Genomic DNA, 16,350 nt, shown 5'->3' with positions numbered 1-16,350 from the left:
AAAGGCATGGGAGGTATTAGCTTACATCTTGAATTGCAAAATTTGCCTGGGGCAATAAGAGCCACCTGAGAAGTTCTCGGTTGGAACCTGTAACTCCAGACTTGGAAAGCAGCCAGGGCAGGCCGCAGAATGGGTTGTTTATCAGTATTTAATCTGGACAGGAGCAAGTCTTGGGTTAAACAATAGCTTTGATAATACTTGGCCCCAGAGGAAGGAGGGTGGTGAAGGTTATAAACGGAGACCGAGCTACAGGGAAGATGCTGTCCCTTGAGGAGAGGCAGAAGGTGAGTTTGGGCAGCGAAGGGAGGGGGCGTAGTGAGAAGAACTCCACCTAGAGAACGGGCCACTTGCTCAGTGTGTGTGTTCTCCTTAAATGCATGTTACGGTCATTGCATAAGGAGCGCACTGACCACCAGAGCTTTGTCTCAGGCATGGCCACTTTCTCCCATAAGGGGGAGGCATGAACAGTCTCCAGAGGCAGAAGAAACTTAGAGCTGGGGGAGCCAGGATGTCAGCCCCTAGCATCCCGTCAGTCACTGTGAACAGTCCTGTCCCTCAAACTGGAAACCAGCTGTAAGCCCACGCTCAGAAATAGGCCAGTTTTCCAAACCCTTTAAAGCAGAAGAGGGTGATTGTGGGGTCGTCACCTGCATCTTGACACTCTTAGCATCTGTTAGTAGTCTTTATGTCTTCTGGGCTATCTGCCTAGTATTTTAGGAGCTCACCTGAGGTTTCTTTTATCTTGAACATTATCTCCTATGCGAGGGCCTCAGGGAGTTGGGCAGCCAGTAGAACCAGCCGAGCAGAGAGCCTGGGACTGCCAGTTTTCCTCAACAAATTTGTTTCTATCATTTTTAATGAAAATCAGTCGACAAATCAAATGTGTTGAGAGATTTAAACTGGTTGAAGTTTGCAAATTGCAACAAACTTTGTAATTTCATTACCTAAATTTTTGTTGCTCTGGGCAGGGACAAACCAGATTATTACAGAAGAAAGCCTGTTTTTCATTCTTTACACTCACTGTGTGTGCCAAAATATCTCCTCTGGTGTTTGAGGATTAAAAAGATATATATAACCTACTCATTTCAGTGTCCATAAATTTAAAAACGAAAAAAAAAAAATGCTCGAGAAGCATAACTGTTGCTAGAGGTAAGCCTAGCCCCTGCGAGGAGTTTCATGACGTGGTGAGCACGTTCACAACACTCTTCCTATGGTCCCAGCATTTCTCCAAAAGCTGTTTCCCAAGAGGCCTGGCAGGAAAAGAAGGGGGGACAAGGAGGAGTCCAGGGCCCTGTGAAGAAAGCTCCACATGACCTCCGTGTGGTCTGCTTAGGCGCCATCACAAAGTGCCACAGACTGAGGGGCTTACACAACAGAAACTGGCCGCCTCACAGTTCGGAAGGCTGAATGAAGTTTGAAGTCAAGGTGTGGGCAGGCTCGGTTCCGCTGAGGCGTCCCTCCCTGGCTTGCAGGGGACGCCTGTGCCTCCTCCACGTGGTCTCCCTCTGTGCAGTCTGTGTCTTCAGTTTCCTCTTCTGAAGTCTCCAGTCGCAGTGCATTAGGACCCACCCTAATGACCTCATTTTACCTTAATGACCTCTTTAAAGACCCTACTCCCAAATACACTCACATCTTGAGGCCCTAGGGGTTAGGACTGCAGCACATGAATTTGAGGGGAACAGCTGAGCCCACAGCACCCTCTCTCCACCCCCTTGGCCACTTGGTGTCACAGCGCATGTAAGCATGTCACTTAAGAGGTCCTCACAAGTCATGATGACAATGTTTAACCCTGTGTTTCCCAAAGTTACCTAACAACAGAGCACTTTTCACCAAGACCACCTGTGAACATTCCACTGGTAACCCAGGGCACCCTGGCAAACGCTGGAGTTCACCCATGTGGAGGAGGCAGCAGCGTGACCAATGTGCTATCCCATTTGTAACCACTGGTCACATGTGGATATGTAAATTTAAATTAGTTAAAACTGAATTAATGAAAAATCAGTCCCCAGCTCACAACAGCTGGTGACAGTGGTGCTGTACTGACAGGGCAGATAGAGAACAGATGGTTGTCACGGGAAGTTCTGCGGGGTACTTCCTTTCTGGAACTCTTACCTTGCCTGCGGCTCCCCGGGGCTGTCTTGCACACGTCTGTGCTGTCTCCTCAGCCCACCAGAGACCATCTGCAGAGTGTCTGGGTCCCCTGCACAGTGTCCCCTACAGCAGAGTGCTCCCAGGTAAATTTGGCTAGAGCACAGTGCTGATAATACCAAGGTCAAGGGTTTGATTCCTCATACCCCAGTTGCCAAAAAAAAAAAGTCTGACAGACCACCACCTCCAGAACCCCCTGTAGCCTGGCTGAGTGTCGCCGGCCGGCCTGCCCAGGCCTCAGTGCAGACCTCTCTCCTGCAGCGGATCAGCACGGCCACGGGTGACGGCAAGCACTACTGCTACCCCCACTTCACGTGCGCCGTGGACACGGAGAACATCCGCCGCGTGTTCAACGACTGCCGCGACATCATCCAGCGCATGCACCTCAAGCAGTACGAGCTCCTGTGAGGGGCACCCGCCCTCCTGTCTGTCCCCAGCCCTGGTAGACCCAGTGAGTTCCTACTGTCACCTGTTGCACCCGGCCTGCTTGGTATCTGCCCCATGTGACCACCAAGCCTCTGGCTACCTCTGTCCCCCTCAGGTTTGGTTTTGTAGCTTTTGTTTTCCTTGAACACAACCTTCCTTTTATCCATTCATTCATTCATTCATTCATTGATTCTTCAAGGAAGACACAGTGGAGGGAAGATTCCGAGCTGCCAGGTGGGCGCGTGCACAGCGCTGGCTGCTCCATCTTCCCGTTCTGAAGCCACAGGTGAGGTGGCCGCTCCTTGCGATCTCACCGGCCTGAGACTTAGAGTAGACTCCAAATGGCAGAGTGAATAGAAACCCTTTTCACTCACACTTAGTCACTGCCAGCCTCAAGCATCTCAATCAGAGCTACTCTGAGCTTTTTACCACATTCACTACCGCAAAACGTGTACTGTCTAGAAATGATTCTCTCAACTTTAACTATATTTGGGCATAGTCTTCTTTCATATGTTCTTTTTGTTGTTTTATTGCTGGTTTATTATACTGTACAGACCACCAAATGTAATATTCTTTTGTATAACTACTAAAGAAAAATCCTTGTAGATCTTTGTGCCTTGATTATGGCTGTACCTGTAAAAGAAATGTGTTTTTATTGTGCTGAACAGCTTAATGTCAACATTACCTGCCGCTTACTCTGAAAAAGAGAATGAATGGTATTTGCAAAACTAGGGTATTTTATCAGGTTGGTACTTTATAAAATACTCCCTGATAAAAAAAATATATATAAACTATATGCATTGATTATCCACACCTAATGAACAACGTCACACCAACATCACGAGCAGTTGCAGACACCTGCCTTTGCTTCTCTGAGCCTCAGCTGCAGAACTTAAACTCAGTTCAAGGGTACAAACCGCAATCTAGTCTTCTTTTAGGGACCCAGGGATTTTTTTTCTCTCCAGACAAACATGCTTCATTATTATTTTGCTACTTAAAGAAACTTCAAGTTCCCTCACTGGGAACAGGTTACCATTCCCTTAGCCAAAGCTCTGGACACAGGCTCCATCATACAAGTTAACAAATAGCAAGAGAAAGACAAAATGGTGTGGAAGTTTGTGTCTGGCCTAGGAGAACAGGATGGTATCATCATTTGTCTTTTAAAGAAGGAAGATTACAAAATGTGTATTTGAAATATAAAGTCAAAATACATGGCTGTTTGGGCCGGCCCCGTGGCGCACTCGGGAGAGTGCAGCGCTGGGAGTGCAGCGCCGGAAGTGCAGCGCCGCTCCCGCTGCGGGTTCGGATCCTTATAGGACTGGCCAGTGCGCTCACTGGCTGAGCACCGGTCACGAAAAAGACAAAAAAAAAAAAAAAAAAATACATGGCTGTTTGTCACACCTGCAAGATTTGCAGCCTCAAAAGTTATGATACAGACAATACCTAGAAAGTAAGAATTGCTGTGGCTTTGAGGGTAGTTTTCATAGTGAAATTTCCAACAGTACAAATCCAGAGAAGTGACATGACAGCCTACATCACTTCATTAATTTCCTTTTAGTCTTTAGGTTTTGCTTAAATATTTTAAAGTTTATCTACAAGTCAGCATTTTATAATCCTTTATAAACTCATCCAGATTTAAATGCTACTTTTCCGTGAAAGATGACGATTTTACTGACAGTCGGTGCAACAAATACAGATTTATCTCATTACCACCGTCTTCTGCCCTCCTATCCTCAGCTGTTTCATAAAACTCTCAGTTGAACTGAGACGTATGAGGTGGAAATTATTTTCAGTTTCCCTTTCACTTTCACAGTAAAACATGAAGAAAACTGGAGACATATCCCCACCAAAAAAAAAGTGTAGAGGTTCACGTTTTTTGCCTTTGCCTACAACAAAGGCATTATTACTCAATAATTCCCCTCTAACTAAACATCCCATTTAAAAGCTTAATTTTAAAAAGCATAAGACTCTTAGGGAAAAAAAAAAAAAAAACAGAAAGAATACATTTTATCTGGCTTAAAATTATTTTAAAATTTATTTTTACATACCAAAAGCTACATCCTACTCCATTTTTCAAGCTTCCTTTGATCATTGACAGGCATTAAATTCTCAGATGCAATGACTTGGTCTCCTGTAAAGAAAATTATACTCATCTAAAAAAATTCTGATTCCATTAATTTAGCACAGAAGTACAAAAGTCCATGAAAACAATGTCCTTGCACAACTCATCTGTTCGTTTAAGTGTACAGCTTTCTCATATACAGGAATTTGAGAACCACTTCATAGGACAGAAGCACACCCAATGTCGATGTGCACACGTAATCTCGAGTGTGCGTCGGGGCTGCCAGGTCCCTCCTGGGGAAGCGAGGACGGTGTCGTGCACGCAAGTGGTGGCAGTAACAGCATTTATACTGTACAGATGCAGCCTTGAAGATACATGCATTTGATAAAAACAAGAAGACATTTGTTGTACAGCACATGTTCCGTCTTTACAGCATGAGAACAGTGGACTGTTTATCCTGCAGTAACTCACGTCAGGGACGTATTTCTGTGACGTGCCCCAAGGCAGCCCACGTCCGGTCCCGCTGTCCACTTGCCTCTCACGTGAACTCTGCCCAAAGCTCTGTTTCTTTGGTTTTGATATTTATTACTAAATGCAAAAGTCGCCCGCTCCTCACATTATCTTATGCTTTCTGAGCAGGTTCCAACCAAAATGAAAAGGTGATGCTAAAAGCTCTACGTGAGCTAAAATGAGGACGGCAAGGAGCCCAGCGGCTCCGCAGTACGTGATGAGAACCGTGTCCTCACGCGGGAGGTAGCACTTGGAGAGGGCGTGGTCTGTGGGCGTTAAGCTGCCCTGGAATAAACAGAAACGGGGAGTTACACTGCAGCCACAGCCCCTGACGCAGCTCAAAACGACAGAGGAAAGGCCGCCTCGTTGGGCTCCCTCAGGCGAGGAAGCAAAGTGACCCTCTTCACCTGGGAGCAAGGAACATGGCCTTTACCTGCACAGGTCACCACCGACCACACAGCACCAGCAAGAGAAGGAAGTCAGAGGCCAAGTGTGCCGGGTGCAGGAGGCCTGGGGCACGGACCTCTCCCTACCAAACCAACCCCTGGCACAGTGAGTTCCCATAAAATGGAGGGGGATGCACGGCAGAGGTTCAGAGGGCATCCTGGAGACCGAGGATCCGTGGTCAGCAGGAACAAGGAGTAAGAGGGTGTTTTCAGGCCACTTAAAACTGAAACAAGCAGGCTGCTAGCTCCAAATACATATGCCTGGGTTGCCTCCAGGGGCTTTTCTTTGTAGACATTTTTGCTGTGTGGAATGAGTCGCAAATGTTTTCATTTGCTTTGAATTTGAAAACGTTAGGGTTTCCCCTACCTTTTTAAAAGTACCTGACACAAAAGCATTATGAACCAGATGCAGGAATCCATGGCTAAAAGAAAGGAGCTAAAACGTCAAGCGGTCATTGAGACGATGTCTTTAATCAGCCCTCTAAAGCCATAGCGTTTTCTGCCAGGGCAAATGGGCATGTGTGGAAAATAAGAGAAGATGACTGAATACAGCTAATGAATAAATGATCTTGCTTCCTTAGACGATTAAACACACACACACACAGTGTAATCTCAAGAGGACACTGCTCTCCCCAAACACACACACACACACACACACACACTCTCTCTCTCTCTCACTCACTCACTCTATAATCTCAAGAGGACGCTGCTCTCCCCAAACACACACACACACACACACACACACTCTCTCTCTCTCTCACTCACTCACTCTATAATCTCAAGAGGACGCTGCTCTCCCCAAACACACACACACACACACACACACACTCTCTCTCTCTCTCACTCACTCACTCTATAATCTCAAGAGGACGCTGCTCTCCCCAAACACACACACACACACACACACACACTCTCTCTCTCTCTCACTCACTCACTCTATAATCTCAAGAGGACGCTGCTCTCCCCAAACGATGAAGGACTCTGAAAACGCTCCTCTCTTGCCCTCAGGTAACTGCCACCGCCCCGGGAGGAACGTTGTTGATTTGTTCCCAGAAAGGTCTTTAGAGAGGGGGCACTGGGGGGGGGGGGAATCTATTTATGGCTTTTGTGTATTTCTACAGATTGCAGCAATTAAATAGTTGATTACTGTGTTGATTTAAATACTTATGAAAGCTTTCAGACAAAAATAAACTTTCAAGTTACCATGATGAAACTGGGGTTGTTTCTGTTCCTCCAACTGAATGAAGGGACGCTCAGCTCCAGGAGTCCTCCCGCGTGGAGCACCTCACAGGCACTGTGCGTGTGACCACTCAGGACCAGGCGCGGCCGGAGCCACCACAGCAGCTGGCGGCCAGGGAGACACAAGGCAAGCTGTTAGTACCTCCCGGCCAGGCAGGGCTGCTGCTGGCACCGTCTCGTCATATTGAATACTAAATCCTTACTTTGTAGGTTTTTTTTTTTTCCTTAAAATCCTTTGGTTTGTTTATACTACATCAAAAGTAAAGTCAGCCTCTTAAAACCTACTCATCTCTTCCCAGATTTTACGAATTTTTATATTTCATTTTTATAAATATTTCCATAAGTTTATATTTATAAATACATCCTGTAACTATATTTACATTTTATTATATATAAATGTAATATACGAGGGTACTTCAGAAAGTTTGTGGAAAAGTAGAATTGAAGGATAACAGGAATCTTTTTATGAATTTTCGAAGTACCGTCAAATATTACATAAATATATTTATTTAAGAAATCACGTTTTATTTATTTATGTTTCTATTAATGATTCATTTTGAAATTCTTCTAGAGCTTTTAGGCTCTTCTGTATAACTCCTACTCCTCATTATCTTCACTATTATCACTATCTCTTACTAAGCACTTTCTATGGGTCAAGCATAATTCTGATCTCTTTACATGTATTGACTCATTTAATTCTCCCCTTAACTTTATAGTGTAGGTTATGTTTATTGCTCACATTTTAGAGGTGGAAACTGAGTCCTGAAGAAGTTAAGTAATTTGCCCGGGCTCACATAGGTAGTCAAATCCTAGAATTGGGGTCTGAAGCCACTCGTAATAACTTCGTATAGCATACATTATACGAAGTTATACGACGCCGAGGGTTCGGATCCCATGTGGAGACAGGTTCCCACTCACTGGCTGAGCGCGGTGCGGGCACAACACCGAGGGTTGCGATCCCGTTGCCGGTCCCCGGTACGGGCGCGACACCGAGGGTTGCGATCCCGTTACCGGTCAGTAAAAAAGACAAAAAAAAAAGGAAAAAAAAAAAAGAAATCACGTTGTAACTAAGTCCATAAAAATTTAACTCTAAGTTCCATTCGCATTTCCAAATATATTTAAGCTGAGGGCCGGCTGGTTAGCTCAGCTGGTTAGGGCACAGCTTTGTAATGCCAAGGTCACGAGTTCAGATCCCCAAACCAGCCAGCCACCAAAAAAAATTTCAAATATATTTAAAGTTGGTGAAAAAACTTTGAATGCAAAGAACAACTGAGAATATTATTGACCTGAGATTAGGAAATAAAAGTAGATTTACTGAAATTTTAAAAAGGGAACAAAGCAATTAAATGAAACTCTGAGATATTGCCAGAACCTTGCCCTCCATTCTCCAGCTGATAACCCTGAGTCTGTGGTTAACACGTAAGTAGGTGAGGGTTACACGGTGCCATGAGGCACATCATAACCCACGGGCACACCTTTTGTGAGGCCTCCCTAGAGAGCACATCATACTTCTCCGTAAACAGGACGGTCCTCTCCTCTGGAGGAGCAGCGTCTTCCCCAGAACAGTCAGCATCACTTCTCCGATACAGTGGGTAATGCTGTCCAGGAGTGAAAGAGGAGTCAAGTGGGTTTCACAAACCCCAAGACCTCTCTGCCCACTGCGTGCTGCTCCTTTGTCCCCCATTCACCTGCAAGAGGACCGGGGTGGAGGCGGGGAGCAGCTGCACATCTCCACACTGGCTTGGACGCTGCTCCTGCTGGTGAGAAGTCAGCCTGTTAATCCACCGAGCCTGACAGTCCCCAGCCGGTGGGAAGGGAGGTGGGAGCTGAGTGATTAACAAGAGCACAGAGGGCACCTCATGGTGCCCTCGGAAGACTCGAGGACAGAAGGCACTTGCATCATCCCAATCATCTCCTACCTCTCGGGAGCAATTCAGTTTGCGAGAAATTTCAGTGAGTTCAGCTTCTGCTTCAGAACAGATGCCACAGCCATCCCCTTCCAGTGCGACACTGTTGACCATCACAAAACTGAGGCAGATGGGAGCAAGCAGAAGGTCAGGGACACGGAGTCTGCATATGTTGTTTTCTTTTGCCCGTTGTTTGCAGGGAAGGAAAACTAAGTGTCCACAGTATGGAGAAACAAGCCCAGAATAGCTTTAAATCCCAACTAGACTAATTTTATGTTTTTAAGTATGAGTTGACATTAACAAAACAAAAAAACAGCATTACTGGGAGTTGAGTCCAAGACACAGTAAAAGGATTTTTAACCCTAAACTTGTGAGAAATCCCAGATTACAGACGCTCTGAGGTCAGATTATCTGAAAGCTCAGCCTCTAACCAGAGCCATGTGCCCCTGCGCACATTACTTAACCTCTCTGTGCCTCATCTGTAAAGTTGGGCATGAGAACGCCCACACCAGCAGCTGTTGATGGATTAAATGACAGAGGCTGCCACTAGGAAGCACTCTGTAGATCTCAGACCTTGTTATGGCTACGTAGAGTGACCCATAGGGAGCATTCGGTAACTTTGTGCACACAACAAGTAAGGCAGACAGCAGGGTGCTGGTTAGAGCTTATATTTTTCAGAGACTCTCACTAAATATGCTTTTATTTCCCACACACACAACCACCAGGGCATGAAGAAGGTACCTGTCAGTAAAGACTGCTTGAAATTTAAACAATCTTAGAGATAAGGAGCTGACTAATCATATCTGCAATATGATAACTGTGTTTAAAGTTCTTAAACACTGCATGTACAGGGAAATAACTCGAACTGTGTGGTAGGTCTATGGTGACACAGGAAAGGACGCTACTCCTAGAGACGCTGCCCTCCAGGCAGAGGCAGGGAAAGGTGAGGATCTGTGGAAAACCCACTGAACTCTTGTCTCTGGACACTTTACAGAGGTGATCTCACTTGACGGCCCAGTGAGCTGCGATAGCCAAAGTCAACAGTACTGGGCCACAGCAAGGATGGGATTAAAATACAAAACTTCCTCTCCCACCTTTTTTCTCTCTACTGTGTCTACCAGAATAGAGTGTACAGCCTCACCCAGTGTGCTGGAGACACACCACGACCTGAAAGCATCCAGAGATGGACACTGAAATGGCCTCACAGAGGGGGCACTGATGCTGGTGGTCAGGCCCAGGGTTGGGATGCTCCGGTCTAAAACTCAAGGCTGAAGGAAGGGGTTAGGCACACGTGACAGAGGCACCGCAGACACACTGGCCACCAAATCCCAGGACACCGTAACTACAGGAACAGCCTTTGTAAAGTAAAACAAGTAAATTTTGAGTGAATAAAAAAGACTTCTTTTCAAAGAGGACTGACGCAATGTACACCGCCCAGAGACAGTGCAGACAGAAAGAGTATCATTGCTGCAAGCACCAGGCAGAGTCACAGACTGGCCAATTCCCTGGGGGTTGTTAAGGAAACCTGGGTGATTTGAGGTTTCCCACCTATCAACTCCCATGGTGACCATACACAAGGACAGCCTGAGTACCACTGTCAGAGAATAAAAACCAGGCCAGAGAGATCATGGGTCTTACCCAGTAGGGCAGTCAACTGTAAAAAATGAAGTTTTCAAAAGAATAAAATAAATCCATTGGTTTAATTAAATAACAAATGAGGTTTCCAAGGACTAAAGGTTTTCATAATAATTCATAAATAATACTCACTTAATTCCCTTCCAAGAAAACAGCCTTTCAGAGTTGAAAACTTTCTCAAATCGTTTTACTCTGTATGTGCTCATCCTATATTCAATTATAAAAAGAAACATTTTTCAAAACAAGCCATCTGAGAAACTCTTAGAGTTATCGTGAACACAGACAATAACTCAGGACTTGAGTGTCACACTAGCGTCATTAGTTAAGAACTCCAACTGGCCCCCGGGTGTGGAGGTTGGAATCTCAGCTCCCCCACTGACTATGAGGCCTGGGGCAAGGTACTGAGCTCCTCAGGACCTCAGTTTCCTCACTGGTATGATGGTAGAATAATAGGACCATGGTAAAGATTAAATGAGTTAATATATGGAACTAAAGTACTTAAAACAACCTGGCAGATCATAAGCACTGTGGCACTACATAAGTGTTAGCCATTCCAGTCTAAATGGTTTTGTTTTCTGATTCCCAAAGAAAATAATTGGCCATTAAATGTATGTTTCAAGTTAAATATTTCCCAAGGGCATATACAATTCATTCTTTCAACATATACTTGTTGAGGGCATACTATGTGCCAAGATAAAAATCCGTTAAGGAACTTACATTCCAGAGAAAATCAAATTTCTTCGATATACCTCAAATAAGGCTTTCACCTGAATTATAATTTTAAATTTACAGCTAACAAGAGTTCTACTTACTGATAATGGAAGCCAATGTCGTGGTTGCCAGCAACCACCTTGAGCTGCACATGACTTGGGTGTCTGAACATTCTTTGAAACCGCTTCACATCATCTGCCCAGGCCTGAGGGGAAAAGGGTCACTGCTGAGGGCAGAGAACCTTCTCTTCCTTGTGGCTAAAAAACACGATCCCTATTTTGATGTGAGAAGTTAATTCCCCTGTCTAAATCAGATGCTCATAAAGCCTACGTAGAACTTTGAATTTCTAATTCTATGCAGTGCTTCCTTTTCCAAGACTATAGTTAATACTTTAAATTATTTGATGCCAAATTTTAATTAAATGGTATCCTCCCCCATCTTAAAACATTAACTGATAATCCTCCAAAATGTTTGGTTTATACACCTATTACTTCAAGATCCCCTGAAGACCACGCATGGACCCCGGGTTGAGAACTGCTTCAGATCTGAACATGTTGTAAGAACTGGCTCTTGGAAAATGCCATGTAAATTCTTCATGTGTCTCAACCAAGACAAAGACAAGAACAACCTTCAGGTCATCCCTCCCCTGAGGCTACGACTGTGGGAATGAGAACCAATGAGATGTGAGATAAAGATAAAAGATATTTATTGTAATAAATATTCCTAGATTATTCTAACATTTGTTTTAACTATTAAAGCTTCAGAATTATGTTAGTATAGCTCTTATTTTTATAAGCCTAAAAATATCAATAGGACAAACACCCTAGCATAGGCACAAAAAAATAAAAAATAAAAAAAACCTCTGTTCTGGACAGTAATTAACTTTATCCTAAAAACTTTAAATACAGCACAACCTAGTTTTACATATGGCACAACCTAGAGAAACATGCTGGGTAGAGAGTCCTTCAATGTATATACAAAGATTTCACTTTAAAAAATAATCATTAAAATAACATAAAATCAGAATAACAAACTTAGAAACACATAAAATGTTGCCCTTAATTTGTAAAAACAACATAGACAGCCAACCTCATTTCTTAACTAGTTGCTTTTCACATACAGCACTTCCATTATTATATTTAATTATAGCCAAGATTATAACAAACATTGCAACTTTGCAAAAAGTGGGTGCCTATTATATCTGGACCAAGACTTTCTTTGTACAGCTTTTGGATTGTCCTGGGAAATGCCAATTAATTTTTAAAAATATCTCCCAAATAAAATCCCCTGCAAAAACCATTAGTGACAGAACATCTTTAACTAAGCAGCAAGAACAGCTCTTTTCTTCATTTATTCCAAGAATATGATAAGCACTCTGACAGCTAAGGTAAGAACGACCTTTCTCTTTGGTTTATAGAAAGGCCTACATTACCCAGGTAGGGGTCTTGGGCCCCCCGAAAACAGAGGAGCCTCACACCAAGTCCCCATGGCTCCTGTCACTCAGAAGGAAAATCAGAGGAGCAGCAGGCAGCTTTTGCAGCACAACTCTCATAATGCAGTGGAAAGTTAGATGTGCATTTCAGCATGCATCCTGTAATTCTGCTGACAACTGAGCGGCATCTACCTCGCCTGTTTTTCCCTTTCCCAAGAGGTTCACAGGACTGTGCATTCCAACCAAATGGTGTCTGGCTAATCTACATATCTCCCACACAGACAAACAGAAGATTAGCCAGCCTAACTCAGGATCAGCATTAGATACAAATCCCAAGAATCCTTCAAGACAGACTATACATTTCTAATATCAGCACTAAGCAAAACTTCCACCTCGAGCAGATATTGCATAATGGACTCTCCAGGCTACCTGTGTTGGCCCCTCAAAGCAGGATCAGGGCTCCTGGATCACAGGATCATACCTGGGGGGAGCTCCATTTCCCTTCATCAAAGACGTCCCCCAGGATGAAGACGACGTCTGGCTGCAACCACCACAGGGCCGTCTGGAAGGCCCTCTCCATCTGCCACTCCCTCAGGACCAACAGAGAAAGAAGTAAAGCATCAGTGTGCAGCGTGGTGGAGGCTGTTTCTGTCCTATGGGCCATTTAAACGATGAAGTAGAGGGTCCCTTCCTCCTGCCATGCCCAGCTCCTGCATTCCCACCCTCTGCTGGGAAGGGCCAGGTGACTGAGTGTGGGGAATTAAGGCACCAGAGGAGAGGGGCTGCCCCTCCCGCACACCTCGCACGCGGCTCATCACAGTGTCAGGGACAGCCCGTGCTGCACTCTGAAGCCATGACTCAGCTCGGTCAGGAGCCCTAGGACCGCAGAGATCCCCTGCACGGCTTCTAGAGCTGCCCAGTTCAGACCAATCTCACACCCCCCAGGAGATGACAGCATCCAGCTGAGGTTTCACTTCTTACAAGGACATCAACTTCCTTGCTTCAGAGTTGGAGGGAGATGATGGCAGAAACAGACTAGCCAACATCAATCAGGAAAGCCTGTGGATTTGGGACGCACAAGCAACTGTGCCAGCAGCCATGCCAACCGTGCAGCACGCAGGTAAAGCAGGCCATGACAGGCAACAGACTCAACTTGCCGCTCCGTCTGACGACAAGCCGCATGGCCTTGAGAACACTGTCTACACTCTCTGAGCCCACTTTCTTCACTGGCAAATGTGATTTTTAAAAATCTGCTTTCACAGAGGGGAGCATAGGCAGGAGCCAAGGCCAGTGCCCCTCAGCTGCCCTGCCCAGCCGCTGCTCCCTACAAAGCCAGACGCTTGTCCTGGGGCCTATACACAGGGAGGTAAATTCGGGTCAGCAGAGGCTTTTCACACTCCGAGTAAACTGCTGCTTGGCACGTGCCACCGTTTCAAGGTTTGTCACTCGAGATGCCTCACAAAACACAGTTCTCAGATTTTCTTGATTTAATGTTATTCTCCCTGGAGAGGAAAGAATCTAGAAACAGCAGCAGCAAGAAGGCATTGAAGAGTGCCTGACAGACCAGATATAAAAAAGGCCATTTGGTAAGACCCAAGCAAGGCCAGAGAAACCGCAGTCAGCTGGCCCTCTCTACCTCACGCCTCCTTTGGCTTGAAACTCTTAGTGAGAAGGGATAACAGCCCTCCATCCTTCTTGCTGCCTTCCGGCCTCTGTCATCCACCCCTGGGACATTATACATCTCACCCACCCACCCAACATCAGGCTGGTCCATACCCAAAGCACCCTGAGGATACTGGCCCTTGCAAGAATAAAGACACGTTGAGAGAGGCACATGAAACCACGGGGAGGAAAAGGGGCCCCGTACAGGTCACTAGGGACAAGGAGAGAACTCTGCTGACCCCATGGTCAGAGCCCCTATCAGTGCCTCTTGGTGGGAACTAGTCATAGCAGCTGGGGGGAAACAATCCAAGTGTCCGCCCACAGCTGAGTGGATCCGCACGCATGATATGCACATACAGGGAATATGATTCAGCCTTAAAAAGGAGAGATCCTACCACATGCTACGACAGGGATGAACATTGAGGACACTAGGCCAGTCACAAATGGACAAATACTGCATGATCCCATTCATGAGGTACCTAGATTGGTCAAATGCACAGAGACAGAAACTATAATGGTGGTTGCCGGGTCTGGGGAGGGGAGAGAATGAGGAGTTAGTGCATAACAGGTGCAGAGTTTCGGTTCAGGAGGACAAAAAGTTCTGGAGACAGATGGTGATGATGGTTACACAACTATGTAAATATATTTAATGCCACTAAACAGGACTCTTAAAAATGGTTAAGGTGATACACTTTATGTTATGTGTATTTTACCACAGTTAAAAATAATGAGGCTGGCCAGTCAGCTCAGTTGCTTGGACATGGTGCTGATAACACCAAGGTCCAGGGTCTGATTCTGCACTGGCCACCAACCCACATAAAAACCACCTGGTGGAAGAACAGATGGACTGTGCTGGGGCAGGTCTGAGGTGGAGAGACGGGATCTGCTCCCTCCCCAGGGACACATCCTCAGAGAGACGTCCCCAGGGAGACAGGCACAAACCTGCCCTGCTCCTCCTGCTGCCCAAAGGGGGGCGAAACCCCAGTGGGCTCAAAATCACACACCAGTGAAGGTGAGAGGGGACCAGCAACTGAGACCTGTGTCCTCCCCTGCCCAGGGGACCATTCCCATGGGCCAGGAACTGTGTGGGCATCTTCTTCACACAGCTGGGAGGTTTCCTCTATTAGCCCAGTTACAAAAGAGGGGACAGGGACTCAGATGGGCCCTAGTAACTTGCCCAAAGTCACAAAGCTAATCAGCGGCCCATATATAACTCCCCAATTGTGGGGCCCTGAATACAGCAGACACTCAGTAAACACTAAGTCTGAGGAGAAATGAAAGGCCCCACATGTCTTTCTCTGAGAGGAAAATAACTGAGTGACCTGAAGCCACTCAGCCTGACCCGCGGGGAGAGGGCTGTACCTTTTTGCCTACAGAATTGCCGAAGGATTCACGGTTTAACTTCTTACCTTCGTAATTTGTCCAGCCAGTGGCCTCTGACCTCCCCAAGCAAGTGGGTATCTGCCAAAAACATGGCTCTCAGCACAGGCTCAGGAGTCTCCTGTTCACTGTCATAGGCTGGAGTTTGCACCTCAGGCCAATTACACCAAAAGATTGCTAAGTAATAGACTAAAAATTCACAAAATAGAAGCACAGCAAAGACAACAGCTATGATTCTCAACAGCAGTGAACTCCTCTTCAAGAGACGGAAAGTCTGCCTTCCATGCCCCAACCTGGTCATAGCCATTTCTCTTCCCAGCTGCCAGCAACTGAGAGCCAAATCCATCCAAAATTCAACATGAGAAAACTGTGGAACCCTGGGTAGGGCAAAGATGGTGTTCAGGTCTTAGCTGTGCACCTGCAAGGAAACAAAAAAGAACTGAGTTATGTTCCTTAATAATGCGAATATCAGCACCTCCACCTATTAAGAACTAATGAATTACAGAATCCCAGATAAATTAATTGTCTAGTAGTTTTACAATGATAACACATCAGATTACTAATAAGAAAAACAATTGATTCCTTTAAGGTCTGTATACTCCGTATGCCAGAATAATGCTATTACAATGATCTTCCCACTAAGATGACAAAGTTGTATTAATATTCTAGAAATCATCAAATGAGAATCCATCAGAAGGGTGTGTGTTAAGTCAGGAGCCCATAATCACATGCAAGTGTAATTTGACTCCTAAAAGGACTCACCACCACACCTCCATGACCTTAAAAATCAAC

General features: G+C 45.5%; 2 protein-coding genes across 3 annotated transcripts in view; one reads left to right on the top strand and one right to left on the bottom strand.

Annotated features, from left to right (window-relative positions):
* GNAL (guanine nucleotide binding protein (G protein), alpha activating activity polypeptide, olfactory type) overlaps window positions 1-3,836 on the top strand; it is a 96,316-nt gene extending 92,480 nt beyond the window's left edge. Inside the window, exon 13 of the mRNA XM_008588053.1 lies at window positions 2,410-3,836. Within this exon, the coding sequence (XP_008586275.1) occupies window positions 2,410-2,556 (147 nt within the window). The 3' untranslated portion in view covers window positions 2,557-3,836. The remainder of the gene's footprint in view (window positions 1-2,409) is intronic.
* A 743-nt stretch (window positions 3,837-4,579) lies between these two features.
* The window catches only part of MPPE1 (metallophosphoesterase 1), a 16,439-nt gene continuing 4,668 nt past the window's right edge, over window positions 4,580-16,350 (bottom strand). Inside the window, exons 2-10 of one of the 2 annotated variants that reach the window (XM_008588051.1) lie at window positions 15,588-15,976; window positions 12,998-13,106; window positions 11,186-11,289; window positions 10,506-10,580; window positions 8,751-8,859; window positions 8,520-8,588; window positions 8,307-8,429; window positions 6,796-6,936; window positions 4,580-5,431 (exon numbers count right to left, since the gene is read on the bottom strand). In XM_008588051.1, coding sequence (XP_008586273.1) covers window positions 5,249-5,431; window positions 6,796-6,936; window positions 8,307-8,429; window positions 8,520-8,588; window positions 8,751-8,859; window positions 10,506-10,580; window positions 11,186-11,289; window positions 12,998-13,106; window positions 15,588-15,904 — 1,230 coding nt within the window. In that variant the 5' untranslated portion in view covers window positions 15,905-15,976 and the 3' untranslated portion in view covers window positions 4,580-5,248. Of the gene's footprint in view, window positions 5,432-6,795; window positions 6,937-8,306; window positions 8,430-8,519; window positions 8,860-10,505; window positions 10,581-11,185; window positions 11,290-12,997; window positions 13,107-15,587; window positions 15,977-16,350 lie in introns of both variants that reach the window. The other variant, XM_008588050.1, reaches the window with a different exon arrangement.

The sequence above is a fragment of the Galeopterus variegatus genome, unplaced genomic scaffold (genome assembly GCF_000696425.1).
Source record: "Galeopterus variegatus unplaced genomic scaffold, G_variegatus-3.0.2 Scaffold4648, whole genome shotgun sequence".
In the NCBI taxonomy this organism is placed as follows: Eukaryota; Metazoa; Chordata; class Mammalia; order Dermoptera; family Cynocephalidae; genus Galeopterus; species Galeopterus variegatus.
This window is presented reverse-complemented; position numbering and strand designations above follow the sequence as displayed.